The sequence below is a fragment of the Lynx canadensis genome, chromosome B1, assembly GCF_007474595.2.
Source record: "Lynx canadensis isolate LIC74 chromosome B1, mLynCan4.pri.v2, whole genome shotgun sequence".
Taxonomy (NCBI): domain Eukaryota; kingdom Metazoa; phylum Chordata; class Mammalia; order Carnivora; family Felidae; genus Lynx; species Lynx canadensis.
The window spans coordinates 164612445-164628342 of NC_044306.2; the positions used below are offsets into that span (position 1 = coordinate 164612445).

At 42.1% G+C, this 15898-nt stretch overlaps 1 protein-coding gene across 4 annotated transcripts in view; it reads right to left on the bottom strand.

Annotated features, from left to right (window-relative positions):
* DCUN1D4 (defective in cullin neddylation 1 domain containing 4) overlaps positions 1 to 15898 on the bottom strand; it is a 76485-nt gene that overhangs the window by 37783 nt on the left and 22804 nt on the right. For all 4 annotated transcript variants that reach the window (XR_004343550.1, XM_032592991.1, XM_030313883.2 and 1 more), the window contains exons 4-5: positions 7044 to 7158; positions 3841 to 3932 (exon numbers count right to left, since the gene is read on the bottom strand). Coding sequence is in view for 3 of the 4 variants with exons in the window: in XM_032592991.1 (XP_032448882.1) it covers positions 3841 to 3932; positions 7044 to 7158 (207 nt within the window). In the remaining variant the exon portion in view is untranslated. The remainder of the gene's footprint in view (positions 1 to 3840; positions 3933 to 7043; positions 7159 to 15898) is intronic.

Below are 15898 nucleotides of genomic sequence, written 5' to 3' on the forward strand. Positions count from 1 at the left end.
ACCACTTGGTCACTCAGCACCTACTCCTGGGTCCCTGATCTCATTTTAGTAAACCAAAAAACAATTCCATCATGGAACTTAATCAAAAACAGAAACTAAGGGCCTACAGTCAAGACCTAGAGAACTTTCACGATCTACCTATGTGAGATTTAGTGTAACTTTGAAGTCAATGTTGGCACAGGTGTATTTGGCTTAATTCCTTATTCTTAGATACATTTCAGAAAGTGGGAGTTATTAGGTAAATTGTGTATTACGTAAAACTGGTTATTTTCATTCTAACGGAAAGAAATGGAGCCCCGGTTTCAGATGGAACCAATCCTTTCTAAAGTCACAGAGAACTAAGGTAATCAGAGCACAGAAGGGAGTAAACCTGTAACCACAGAGAACAGGAGGAGCCCCCAGTGGAGTAAGTTTCCCTGTTAAATCTCTGAGAACCAGAAATGGAGTTGACAGGGATTCTAAAAGGTGGGAGGCTGCATCCTAGAATGTGTAAAGGAGGGCTGGGGTTAACCGGCTGGGCCAAAGCTGGGAGGAGAGGGGCTCAGGCTGCAGGAGCCATGGATGGTGGAGGCAGGGTAAGGAGTGGAATGGAGAACTCTGGGAAGAACAAGGCGGCACCCATGTGAAGCAGCTCCACTACCAAGGCCTCTACCCACCCCTCCATTCACTCTGGATTAAAGTGCAGGGAGTCGGCCCACACCAGCTGACTTTTTTCTAAGGAAACAGGATTCCCCACAGCTTGTGAAGCCTTCCTCATTCTAGCATCCAGGGGGCCTGTGGCCTACGGACTCATCCTACAGCACAACCTGACAGTCACCCCGGGTCATTTCACCATTGGTTTTTCTAAAATAATAATGATCTACAGTTTTTATTCATGTGGTTCGATATTAAAAGTGAAGTGGGTGTCAGTTGGGGCTCTTAATTATTTCCACTTTCAAGGCATTTTCCCTATTGATACAGGAAAAGAAGAAAAGGGCAGGGGGGGTGCTTGGTAAAAATAGGAATGGCCACACCCACAAACACTTTTTGCAGGGATGAACTGCAAGGAACCACCTGGCAGGGATCTCCAGGAACCTAAAACCTGTGGCTTAACCTTTATCCCAAATGTCACCTTCCTGAGCCAGAGAAAAGCAAACAAAAAGGAAAACTGTAATCTGCTCTCTTTTTAAAGGAAACAGAAATGTGATCATGCCATGGAAAAATTATGTTTGCTTGTAAACGAAGACACATCCACACAAAAAAATCAAAATAGCTGTGCTACAATGGTGGGATTAAGTATACTTTTTGTCTGTTTAAAACCTCCTTTTCACCAACAGACACACTGATAAGATGCTAAATGTCACTCATCATCAGGGAAATACAAATCAAAACTACAATGAGGTATCACCTCACGCCGGTCAGAGTGGCTAAAATGAACAAATCAGGAGACTATAGATGCTGACGAGGATGTGGAGAAATGGGAACCTTCTTGCACTGTTGATGGGAATGTAAACTGGTGCAGGCGCTCTGGAAAACAGTGTGGAGGTTCCTCAAAAAATTAAAAATAAATCCACCCTATGACCCAGCAAGAGCACTGCTAGGAATCTACCCAAAGGATACAGGAGTGCTGATACATAGGGGCACTTGTACCCCAATGTTTATAGCAGCACTTTCAACAATGGCCAAATTATGGAAAGAGCCTAAATGTCCATCAACTGACGAATGGATAAAGAAAATGTGGTTTATATATACAATGGAATACTACTTGGCAATGAGAAAGAATGAAATCTGGCCATTTGCAGCAACGTGGATGGAATGGAGGGTATTATGTTAAGTGAAATACGTCAGGCAGAGAAAGACAGATACCATATGTTTTCACTCATATGTGGATCTGGAGAAACTTAACACAAGACCAGGGGGGAGGGGAAGGGGGGAAAAATGTTACAGAGAAGGAGGGAGACAAACCGTAAGAGACTCTTAAGGACTGAGAACAAATTAAGGGTAGATGGGGGGTGGGGGAGAGGGGAAAGTGGGTGATGGGCTTGGGGAGGGCACCTGTTGGGATGAGCACTGGGTGTTGTATGGAAACCAATTTGACAATAAATTATATTTTAAAAGAACTAAAAAAATAAAACTTCCTTTTCATAACACATTTCATAAAAATAAATGTGAACCAAGATAAGAAAGCAAAAAACTTTCATAATCAAGGTGATACAAATATGAGAAAACTCTTCATTCAGTACCCATATATCAAACACCTGGAAAAGTGCCACCCATTTTTCCTAGGGACACGAAATGTCTTCAAAAGATTCGTATTCTCATGATGTAAACATGGGAACACATACATTCTAATACTGCGTTAAGTGTTTATACTAATGTCTGTGCCTGCAAACAAAATCTAGCTCAAACTAGTTCAAGTAATAAAGGAGAATTCATTAGAAAGATACTGGGGTAGCTCACAAAACCAAAGACCTACAGGAATCAGGATCGCGTCCTTTCAAACCTTCCACCCGAAGAGAAAGAAGCCCTTCTCCCTCCCAGCTTCAATCTGAAAATCCTGGGAAATTTTATCTGTCAGCCTGGCCTAGGTAACCCGTCGGCCCCTACAACAACTTCTGTGGCCAAAAAGGCAAGGCTGTTATTAGAGAAGGGCTAGGGTCAGGTGGAGGTGGGGAGAGGTGGGAGAGGTGGGAGAGGTGGGAGAGGTGGGAGAGGTGGGAGAGGTGGGAGAGGTGGGAGAGGTGGGAGAGGTGGGAGAGGTGGGAGAGGTGGGAGAGGTGGGAGAGGTGGGAGAGGTGGGAGAGGTGGGAGAGGTGGGAGAGGTGGGAGGGGTGGCAAGATCAGGCCATAGGAGGAACCCTCACTTTGACCCCCAATAAAAGGGTATCAGAACTAGTTATGAAAACTGTCCTGTGCTGTGTTAAGTACAAAGAAGGCTATTAAGCAAATTAAGGGGCTCAGAAGATGTACAGCACAGCTGTCAGATGGAAAAGTGGAGAAAAAACACTCCAGGTAAGGGGACAGCAGTGAGTCAGATGTCTTTCAACCCGTATATAGGTAGCAGGGATTTTTCAGCAGGGGGCGAAGCTGGAGTGGATTGTTAGGGAACGACATGTATGATCTACCTGTTCAGTTTTTTGTTTTTGTTTTGTTTTTTAAATGAGACAACGGAAGGTGCGTGAAACCTAGCTGGGAGCAGAGACAAATGATACGAAAATCGGTCTGAAAGTGGCTGAAATTGTCAAGTTGATAGGGCAGGAGAGGGCCTGAAATAAGGTGAAGAGGAAAAGTAAAAGAGCCTTGAGCTCAAACTTATCTGGACATATTCCTTTTTCTTTTTACACCACGCACAGCTACAGTGACAAACAACCGCTAGACTCCAGTATTATATTATCCAACCAGTTACTGTCAGCTGCAAAAAACAGGACTGAACTTAAGACATTTTAAATGACAAAACAAACATTCTCCACCAAATGATCTTTCAAAACAGACACTTAATATAAGAAATTCCATTGCACAAAAAGGTTCAAAGCAAGCAAAGCTTATTTTAACTTTGATATACAAACCAAATCATCACCCACTACCAGCATTCTAAATAGGTTTCCTAGCAATCCGGAGTATTTCTCCCAAGTGCATTCATCTTTTCAGTTCCGTTCTAGTGTTCTGAATTCTTTGGCTTAGCTGCTGGCTATAAATAGGACATTTGGTGATTTGTTTCGACTATGTTCCCTCCCTCAAACAGGAAGAGACAGCACAGAAACCACATTAGAAAAGTACACATTTTAAACTTCTTTAATCTCCCCTAAGGTATTCCTTATTTTCATGAGGATCAGTATTAGATAGTATAAGCGAGGACCTTACCAGCATATTCGTAGAACCACTCTAAGCATCTCTTACTTGAAAAGGCTTCTTCTTCAGTCTTTATTCTAGTTGAATCGTATTTTCTATACATGCTAGAAATTGAGAAAGGAATCTGAAATTATTTAAAGATGCTGAGTTTCTTTTCAGTAGCAGATAGTTTTTACTCTTTTACCCAAACCAGATACCTACTCAATCAGATTCCCAGTATATTTTAAACATTTTACTTCCTGCATTCAGAAGCTTCAGCTTTTATAACTACAGTTTTAAACACAGTCATACCCATAACAGAACTAACAGTAAACACTTGATACAGGTTCTTCTCTGATTAACAAGTGATCAGTAAGAACTGATTGGATATTCTCCCCTCTACCCCACTAGCCAGAACCAACTACAGAATGATATAGTGAGACATGGTCAGCAACAGCTGAGGTGTTTTCTTCAAGTAATGACCCTAGAACCCACTCATGTCTCTTCATGAAAAGCCTCCTGACTTTCATGTCCTACAAGTCAGGCTGGGCACAGAACACAGTCTAGGGAAGAACCTGTCAGTATTAGATATGTCAAGGGACCATGAAGCCAATAAAAAGAAATATCAAATTATGTCTACACCTCCAGGAAAACACCTCAGGAGAGAGACGTACAGAGAAGCCTTGGTTTCTGCCACTCTCTTGCAACACCCCCCTACTGTGGGGACAGCTAGCATGAGCTGGAGAACTGAGTCGGGAGGCAGGGTGGCTTCCTCCTCCAACACTGTGACTTGCTGCAGAATTCTCTATTTTATGATGACCTGGGGCTAAGAACCAAGATATTCCCTACCTGGGGAGGGGAACGAAGGAAGGATCTTGAAAATAGTCATTTTAATAGAAAAAATAGGAGCATATACTTTTTCTTTCTCTCATTTCTATATAAGTTGCCTAAATAGGTGTGTATGTGTGTGTGCGTGTGTGTGTTGTGTGCATGTGTGTGTATATATATATATATATATATATATGAACATTTATGAATGTAGTTTTATATAGTATATATTGTAAAGATCACACATAATTACTTTTTAGTAAGTATTTACTCATGACCTAGGCATTTATCAGAGTAACTGTATGTACCTCTGATTAGAGATTCTGGGTTTTGATACCAAACATGGCTACAGGGTATTAAGATACTGAAACTGCAAACCACCAGTGTTCTATTTCTTCTAGAAGAGTTAGCCATACTACCCAGAAAGAAAGGGGAGTACTGGCCAAGGGTTCAAACGCACAGGTTCCAATCCTGGGCCAAGACATTCTTAGCTCACAGTCTATGTAACAACACAGAGACCTCCGTATGACACTGTAATGTCTGAATGGCCTAAAAACACCCCACATAAAGAAGGACAACTGAATACCATTCCGTAAATAAGAGAAAAATATTGACACATGCTACTACATGGATGAACCTCTAAAATGTCATGCTAAGTGACAGAAGCATGACACATGAAGACCACTCACGTGAAATGCCCAGAAAAGGCCAATCTGTAGAGAGAAGTTGGATGGGTGACTGCAGTGTCTGGGGGCGGGAATGCGGACAGACTGTGAATGGGCATCAGGGATCGCAGTGGGTGGTGGGGACCTTCTAACACTGCCTTGTAGGGACAGCTGCGCAATTCCTAACCACTTCGTAAAAATCACTGAGTTGTACACTTAAAATGGATGAAAGCTATGGTATGTAAATACACTTGTTTTTCAAAAAAGACCAAGAGGGAAACTGAGCTAAAGCTACAGACCCCTACCCCCTGGGTGGCCAATGAAATGCTATCAGTAAGAGTACCTCACATCCTTCTGCAACACAGCTACCAGTTTCCAAACTAGCTCCTTCATACTAAGTTCTGTCGGACTGTGGGGAGAAATAACAAGTCTACATACACCATCACAAAATGCTATGTGATTATCAGAACTTAGTAATTCTTTACACCAAAGGGGCGCCTGGGTGGCTCAGTCAGTTAAGCATCGACTTCAGCTCAGGTCATGATCTCACGGTTCGTGAGTTCGAGCCCCACGTCGGGCTCTGTGCTGTCAGCTCAGAGCCTGGAGCCTGCTTCAGATTCTGTGTCTCCCTCTCTCTCCACCCTTCCCCTGCTGGCATTCTGTCTGTCTCTCTCTCAAAAATAAATAAAATATTAAAAAAATTTTTTAATTAAAAAAAATAATTCTTTACACCAAAGAAGTATCAAGTAACCTGGCTTCCCAAAGCTGAAAATCACTGGTCTACACACTGCTGGTGCTTATCTTCTAAATCACCGCTGTCTTCTTAGAGATCATTATTTTCTACTCATCTGGGATATGAAGAGTCATATTATTTTCACATTTTCAGAGTCTATCTCTCTATCCTTCCAACAGAGTTGGAACCTATTAAGTATCACAGCAAGAAAAAAAAAATGAAAAAATCTCATCTAATCTCGATTTATAGATGTGAATATTCAGGCCCATTAGTGAAGTAACCTGCAGGCCAGAATGGAGGAAAATGTAAGAAAAGCAGCAAAGACTAAAATTATGATGTTTGTTCATTGTTAAAAAAAAGAGAGAGAGGGAGAGAGAGAAGAGGAAAAATGATGTATGAAAATCAAGGTGCAATGATAGAGATGCCTCAAATAAACAAGTCTAATGACTTTTTAGAGTTAGCAAAATTAAACAGTTCACTTGTCAGAAAAAGAATTCATTTACATGGTCTTATTTTTTCACAGTTCCTAACAAATTCTCACTCATCCGAGACTCAACCTCTGCTCGGCTAATACTCCGAGTGGGCTCAGAGCGTTCAGTCCCGGCAGCGCTCTCTTGCAACCCAGCCTGGGTCCCTTGCGAAAGCAATTACGGATTCCTGTGGTTGTGTGTTCAGTGAGACCTCTTAAAGAACACACGCATACCAATCCCGCGGTCCTCAACACGCACAGATGGCAGGCCCTTCAAAGGAAAGAAAAACTCTACACGAGTTTTGGTGGATCAATGGACTAAGATAAAACTTCGGTTCCTAAGAACTCAACTTACCGAAGTTTGTTTTCGTTTTAGAAACCCCCACACGAAAGAAGAATCGCAAGATAATTACACCTTGAAAATACACCTGGCAGAACCAAAACAACATTCCAGTGGAATCTGCGCACGACCAGACCCACAGAGGGCTGGGTAGGAATGTGCCTCTTTGGTACACATCATCCGCTCTGATCTACGACATACCCGTCATGTCTACTTTTCTTGGCAGATAAATCATCTCCAGAGGCGGGTCTTCTCTTTTTCCTCGGCGGCATCACTTTACTAAAGCAGTCTGAGGAACTGCAAGACCGCAGGCTTCCTACGAACAGAGAGTCAAAGGGCACAACATCAAGTTTAGCCACATCCTAACATTTCCAAAGAATACCACCACCAAGTTAAAAACTTTCACGGCTTGTACTGTAAAGGGTTTAGAGGTTATCTGTAAATGTTATAAGGTGAACAAAAGGTTTTTAGTTCCTCTTTGAGAGAATGTTATAGTCAAGAAATAAACCTTGCAGTGACACAAATAAGTTAACACTGTCCCCACAAAACCACATCAGAAACGGAAGTTATCACAATTTCCATTTACTCTCCAAAAACATTAATATAAATCATCAAAGCCTTCGGTCTCTCTTATTTGTCAACGTTCCTTCAAAAAGAACTGCACTGCTATCTCAATTGCGTATTTCATGAGGCAAGGCCAGATCAACCAGTAACCTTGAATCTAAAATACAAACAGGCACCTCAGTCCCAATACTCTTAAGCTTCAGGGATATCTCATCTTAGATAAACAGGATTTAGGGGCGCCTGGGTGGCTCAGTCGGTTAAGCATCCGACTTCGGCTCAGGTCATGATCTCTCGGTTCGTGAGTTCAAGCCCTGCGTCGGGCTCTGTGCTGACAGCTCAGAATCTGGAGCCTGCTTCAGATTCTGTGTCTCCCTCTCTCTGACCCTCCCCCGTTCATGCTCTGTCTCTTTCAGTCTCAAAAATAAATAAACGTTAAAAAAAATAAAAATAAAAAAATAAAAGAGGGGCGCCTGGGTGGCTCAGTCGGTTGGGTGGCCGACTCTGGCTCAGGTCATGATCTCGCGGTCCGTGAGTTCGAGCCCCGCGTCGGGCTCTGTGCTGACGGCTCAGAGCCTGGAGCCTGCTTCAGAGTCTGTGTCTCCCTCTCTCTGACCCTCCCCCGTTCATGCTCTGTATCTCTCTGTCTCAAAAATAAATAAAACGTTAAAAAAAAAAAAAAAAAGAAAAGAAAAACAGGATTTAGATTTTTTGGACAGAAGCCTGACATGATCTTGAGCAGAATTTCCATACTAATTTTGAGTTTGTTTCTGCCACTTTCAGTCTGGGTTTTCAGACGCAAAACTTTCATTTGGTAAAAGATACTAAACTATAGTAAAAACAATCACAACGTAGAGCACTTACAGGGAACTCCCTGTGAGCCAGGACCCGTTCATATGACCTACTGACCTGTTACCTCCAAACAGGCTTATGAAAAGAGAATAACCCTTGTTGCCCATGCAGATGAGAAAACGGAGACGGGGAGTTAAGTGGCAAAACTGGGGTACAAACCCAGACAGTCTCGTTTCAGACTAAAACCGTTATAAATTAAAATACTTGTATCCATCCTGGCACAGGGGTAATCAGATATGCCATCTGGTTCCCACAATAACCCCAAATGTCAGGCAGGGGAAAGATCATAATCTGTACTTGACATATGGGAAAAACCAAGGCTCAGGCAGCCACGTGATTTTCCAAGGTCCCAAAAGTGTTCAGCGTTGTATTCTGGACCCCCATGACTCTCTCCTCCTTCTATCAGCTCCTTGGTGGAAGGCTCTGGGCTCTCACGGAGTCAGAGACAAGAGGCAGCATAAGGGGCTAGTGTTTAAATGACCTGCATTCGACGAGTAAGTTCTGGCTCTTCATCTAACTGTGTGGCTTGGTCAACCGCTACCCTATTCGGGTTCCTCATTTAAGGAGTAAGAACTGTGATACCTACCTCTCCAGATTTTTATGAAGGAAAACATCCATTCAGTGAGTGCCTAGGTGCCAAGCGCTATGTGTAGACAGATGGCGGGGACATAAAGAAACACGCTCTAACTTCCATACTGGAGGTATGCGGGCAGTGCTCAGGCTGCATCACAACCCTGCGATGTCGGTATGATTAGCACCCCATTTTTACATACTAAGAAACTGAAGAAGACAGATTAAGCGACAGCCAGAAAGCGGTAGGTGAAATGGATGATGGAAGCCAAGCAGCTTGGCAGCAAAGTCCAAGCCCTCAGCCGCTATTTTCTGTAGCCGCTGAGGCCATCCAGGCAGAGAGGAGAAGCAGGAACTCAGGACACAGCCCTGGGGAGTACGGATGTTTAAGGGTCAGGGAAAGACCCAGACAGGGAGAAAACCTAGGAAAGTATAATGTCCTACAAGCCAGGAAGAGACAGTTTCGGGCTGCGGTCAAGTGCACACAGAGGTCAGCTCAGGGAAGGGGCAAAAGGGACACACCGCAACGGGCAACGAAGCACAGCAGCGCGGGGCCGGCGAGGGCGGGGGCCACACTGCGATGGGCTGCGGAGGGATGCGAGGCGAGGGAGTGAACACAGTGCACACAGACAGCTCCTTCTAGAAAACTGTTTTGTGGGCAGGAAGAGAGTTGTCAATAGCTCATGGTCACAACCACAAGAAGTGCAATGATCAGGACTGGAACCTAAAGCCCAGTTCACAGTGAGGCTTCCACACTGTGCTAGGTTCCCAGGGTGATATGTTTAGGAACGGAGCAGCCAAAAGCACCTTTTCTGTTACAAACCAGGACCACAGCCTGAATGAGGCTTCTACCCAATGCCAGGTCCTGAACAACGCGTGAGCTCGAGAGTCCTGCTTGCTCCTTTAGCACAGAAGCAGACCCCAAACAGGGCTAGAAAGACGACCCTCAGTGGCCCTACTCCAGGTCCCAACCAGATCCTGTCCTTGCAAGAATGCAAGCAGGGGGGTTTTCAGAGACACAAGGCGTACCGTGTCTCTCTCCCCGACAACAGCAGCAATAACCCGAAGAGAAAGCCAGAGAAAGCGTTGCCCACCACCACACACACCATCTTCCCTATGAAGAGGTGGTCCCGCTTATAAACAACATGGGAGCATACAAAAAGGTCCAAAGAGTTTCAGAGCGACCCAAGCTTTTGGAGACTGCCAACACACAAGAAAAAGATTCATTCTTGTCCGTTAACGCTTTGGGCTGGGGCCTGCAGAACGTAAAAGTACATCCTGCCTAGCTGGAAAGCCTGCCACACTGCTCAGAAATAACAGTCTGTCCAAGAAATAACAAATGTTGGCGAGGATGTGGAGATAAGGGAACCCTTGTGCACTGTTGGTGGGAATGCAAGCTGGTGCAGCCACTGTGGAAAACGGTGTGGAGGTTCCTCAAAAAAATTAAAAACGTAACTACTATATGACTCAGCAATCCCACTTCTGGGTATTCACCCAAGGAAAACAAAAACACTATTTTGAAAAGAATATATGCACGCCTAGGTGTGCTGCAGCACGATTTACAATAGCCCAGATAGGGAAGCAACCTAAGTGTCCCTCAACAGATGAAGGGATAAAGCAGATGTGTGTACATACACAATGGAATATTATTCAGCCACAAACAAAAATGAAATCTTGCCATTTGCAACAACATGGATGGAGCTAGAGAGTATTATGCTAAGCGCAAGAAGTCAGAGAGAGACAAATCCCACAGAATTTCCCTTGTATGTGGAATCTAAAAAATAAAACAAATGAACAAATGAAAAATAACAGACTCACAAATACAGAGAACTGGTGGCTGCCAGAGGAGAGGTGGGTCGGGGGGAGGTGGGCAAAATAGGTGAAAGGGATTCAGCCGTACAGACTTCCAGTTATAAAATAAGTAAGTCACAGGGATGCAAAGTACAGAATATAGCGAATAATACCGTAATAACCGGGTATGGTGAGAGGCGGTAACAACACTTACCTTGGTGAACGCTGTTACATACAGAACTCCCAAACCAACATGTTATACACCTGAAACTAATACAACATTGTATATCAACTATAACTTAAAAAAAAAAGGAAGGAAGGAAGGAAGGAAGGAAGGAAGGAAGGAAGGAAGGAAGGAAGGAAGGAAGGAAGGAAGGAAGGAATAGTCTGTCTTAAACCTTGAGGCTCACTTTCCCCTCCCTGAATGTGTACGTATGAAGAAAAGTCATTTCCTTCCAGTGCCGGTCATGGCTTAGTTCTGAGCACCTAGTCTGGCAATAAACTCTCCCTCACACCAGTGTTTGCGGAACACAGAGGAAAATGTACTATCCCCTCAGCCCGTGGAACAGCGAACACTATTTAAAATAACGTTTTCACAATATTCGCCAATAAAGGTTAATCCACTCACTCCTCTCCTACCTGCTTCCTCATAGACAAACAGGTATAATGTCTGGCTTTCACTGAATCCTACTCAACAAGAGCATCATGTTTTGGGGAAACATACAAACATCTTAAGTTAACTAACGTTTTCAACTTTCTCTTGTTTTCTTCCTTATTTGATGCTTTCTGTGAAAAGGTTTCACAAATCACTTTTCCTCGTGTCCATGTAAAATGCACTCATATTTGAGCCCCAATTTGGCATTTTATTCTTTTATTTATTTAAAATTTTTTCCTTCTAGCCAAGAACTATGGCTTCTGTTCAGACCTCTCTACTCTAACGATCAGCGTAAGTGAGTGGCTACCGTGGGGCCATCTTTCACAAAGAAACAACATCTGTTCACCTTTCCAGCACTCACTGGCTCACTGACCCTTTCAACCCTGCCTTAGAGGAAAGACACATCCAATTCCCATGCCAGGGAAGATACAAAGGACGACACAGCACAGCTTCACAGGTAGAACCCGAGATAGAGCCCACAACGACAGTGAAAAGTTTCAGGCTACATAAAAAGCGATTTTTTAATGCAAGGAAAACCAGTTTACTTGAAACACTTTGCCAACACGAACCAGGTCAACGAAATACACAGAGAGCACACAACTCAAGGCGTATTTGCCCCAATACTGCTCCTCTTCCCCCCAACACGGCTCCAGGGATCCCAGCTGAGCAAGAGCAATCAACTAGGGTTTTTAAGCGCACATTCCAAATACGCCCTGGCTTGCAGGGCCCCGTTTGGTTTACCTGTGCAGAGACAGCAGGCAATACAGTGTCTCAGTACAATAATAATAAGATACATACATTATTGAGAATCCAAAAGGAGACTCTCAATAAATATTTGTTAAATAAATGTGTTCCTAAAACATGGATAAATCAAGTTCTACTTTAAAAAGTCAGTACGTTTCGGGGCACCTGGGGGGTTCAGTCGGTTGAGCGTCTGACTCTTGGTTTCAGCTCAGGTTGTGACCTCACGCTTCTGTGAGAACGAGCCCCGCATCAGGGTCTGTGCTGACAGCGCAGAGCCTGCTTGGGATTCTCTCTCCCTCCCTCCGTCTGCCCCTCCACTGCTCATGTGCACACACACATTCTCTCTCTCAAAATAAATAAACAATTTTAAAAAAAAAGTCAGTACGTTTCTTCAGTACCTTTCCAGAGATTTAAAATACCTATGAACAGATAACATACCATAATTTCAGATTTTTTTTCCCATTCATCAGGAAAATAAGCACTTCACTTTAAGTCTCCTGGCAAAGTAGGATTTTTTTAAACAAAAATATTCAAGAATGTCTGCCCCTTAAAATAACTCTGTGATAAGTCTTTTTATAATAAAAATTGTATTTGTTTAAATGAATGTTTTACAAATTTGTATTTATTTGCATCATTATATTTATGCTTTACTCGTAATTTATATCACATAATCTACTTCAATTAAACTTTATCTTTAAAAAAACAAAATAATAAGTAACAAGAACGTTACGAAATGTTTATCTGCTTCAAAGAACGGACTATTTGGGACACCTGGGTGGCTCAGTTAGTTAAGCATCTGACTGCTGATTTCAGCTCAGGTCGTGATCTCACAGTTCCTGTGATAGAGCCCCAAGTCGGGCTCCAAGTAAGAGCTCAGAGTCTGCTCGGAATTCTCTCTCGCCCTCTCTCTCTGCCCCTCCCCTGCTCACGCACCCTCTCTCTTTCTCTCAAAATAAATAAATAAACTTTAAAAAACAAAACAAAGAATGGACTATTTTAACACTCTGTAAGTATTTACTTAAACACAATCAATCTGACATTACAGGTAGAGGCAAAATATTAGGCAAAATATTAGAGGCAAAATATTATTATTAAAATATCTGGCATTTTAAAGATAACTCTGAAGAACTTTCAAAGTTATGCTCACTAATCTGAGAGGTGTTATTACTGTCCCAATTCTATAGATGAGAAAATTGGCCCATTAGGTTGAGTACCCAAAAGTTCCTACATCAATAAATACTTAACAAAGAAAAGCAACTTCCTGTAGATGAACTTTAAGAAACCCCAAAATTCATCTGAAATGATCAGAGCTGCAAGTTTTCTTTGCCAATCACCCAAGAAAAAGCGGTGATGAAAAAGATTTTAAAGATCTATCTTACATCAGGAGAAATATTTGGCAGATACATATGAAAGAAGAAAAGCCTTCTGATAATCATAATAAAGCAGGAGAAAGAGAAGACTAGTATCAACTAATAATCCCAAGCTAGAATTCTCACTCCTTATAATTATCTTGATGTTCTGGTGTTCAGTCTCAATACTCCTACTCTAGATGGACAGTCAGTCTGAAATCTAGCCTGAGATGCTAGGGTCGATATATGATCCTTAGGAAGGCAATAAAAATTGTTTATATTTTTTACCTCAGGTTATGATTTGAGTTCATTTCTTTTTGGCTTAGTTTTAAAAGAACTTCAGATCACTAAAGTAGATCTAAAGTGATCTAAGTTGTTAAAACAAATGAAATATTCTATTAATTGACCGCATTTTCAAATAAATCAGGTAGTCAATGAATTCTTCCCACATTAAACAATTAGAAATACTGCCAACATTTTGCAACATTTTTTTTTTTTTTTTTTTAAATATCTGGTCCTAGAAAATCTATTTTAAAGAGAAACTTGAATTCACCTGTTTGGACCAAGGCCCTTGAATGACTATCCAGCTTGTTGTCTTGATAATAATTTAACTAAAATATGTTATTCTTAATAAACATTATTTAAGTAGGTGCACCATTGCCTTTCCCTTTTTGACCTTTTTGTTTGTGGGCCTCAAGAGGCCCATAAAATTAGAGAATTATTCTGACCTTTCCTAACTTAGTAGAAATGCATGTTCCAGTACAAAACTTTCACTGTCTGGGGTGCCTGGGTGGCTCAGTCAGTTAAGCATCCGACTCCTGGTTTCGGCTCAGGTCGTGATCTCACAGTTTCGTGGCTTCAAGCCCCAAGCTGGGCTCTGCACTGGCAGTACGGAGCCTGCTTGGGATTCTCTCTCTCTCTCCCCGCCTCCTCTCTCTGCCCCTCCCCCACTCACACTGTCTCTGTCTCTCCAAAAATAAACTTTTTTTTTTTAACATTTATTTATTTTTTTTGAGACAGAGAGAGACAGAGCATGAACAGGGGAGGAGCAGAGAGAGAGGGAGACACAGAATCTGAAACAGGCTCCAGGCTCTGAGCTGTCAGCACAGAGCCCAACGTGGGGCTCGAACTCACAGACCGTGAGATCATGACCTGAGCCGAAGTCGGATGCTCAACCGACTGAGCCACCCAGGCGCCCCTCCAAAAATAAACTTTAAAAAATAAAAAACTTTAAAAAATTCCACCATCTAATTTTCCATTTTATTGAGTTTGTTGCATCATAACCTTGTTTCACTTAATAACATTTTACATGGTTCATTCTGCCACTTCACTACTTTTTATGGAGCTATTTCACCTCACTATTCACTGAAGAATGTCACAAAGACATAGTGATTTAAGTTGATAAATAGATCGTGTTTGAAAACATCTTTCCAGTACCTAATATTTTCTTTCATTTCCTTGAACAGATCATTGAACTACTTGCTTGCTTGAGTGAAACTATTAGGGTCCAAATGTGCAATTTTCATCCTACTACTTAAGACAAAAAAAAAATTTTCCTTTCCTTTGTCTCTAAATATTGACTTCTGACATCTACCTTCTTTGTTACTCATTTTTTTTGTCCTCCCCGTCCACCATTTTTTATTCACTCCCTATAATTCGGATTTGGGGCTACTTGTCCAAGATCAATTCTGTCTGTCTGTCTGTCTGTCTGTCTCTCTTTGGTGGGAGGAAGACTGAAAGCACCAAAGGAAAGTGCTGGAAGAGACAGAGCAGGAAGACCCCAGCCTCTTTCGCACTTGGTTGGCTCTTCCACATACAGTCTCCGGCAGATACTGCTGAGACCCCGTTGTGCCAAAACATTCAGAGCAGCATTACAGTGATTAATGTTCTCGGATTTCCAAACATTACAGATTTTATGTTGTTTAATTTTTTGAGTATACTCAGGTATGGGAATCACAAGTGATGCTATAACCAAACGGGGAAACGTTAACGAAATGGACTATTCGAAGGAATTACTAATGCTAATTGGCACTGACTGGCACGTCTGGGGTACCAGGCACTGCCCCAGCATGTCACATACCAAGTGTCACACATATCCACTATCCCCAAGGGGGCAAGAGGAGGCACGAGGCCAAACACACTTTCCACTTTCATTTTCTTAATTACAGCTTCCAGTTATTTAATTGCTATATTCAGGTTAAATATTTAGATATAAAATTACTATAGTAACAACATTCATTTAAATCTGAAGTTCAAAGTTAACTGCAAAATGTATAGGATTCAGGAACTCAGAGGTCTTATTACCCCAGCTAAAGAAGAGACAATCTCCAGGCTATACAAACACAAAAAGCAGTTTTAAATCAAAACTACACTAACTCTTAAGTTTAAAAAATCCTCAGAGCCACCAACATATTATTTTAGAATTGGAGAGAAATGTGCTTCACTACTTAACTATTAAAGCTGGCCCCGAAAATTTTATTTCAGCATTACTTGTAGCAGCCAAGTTAAACACACGTAAATGTATATCAATAGGA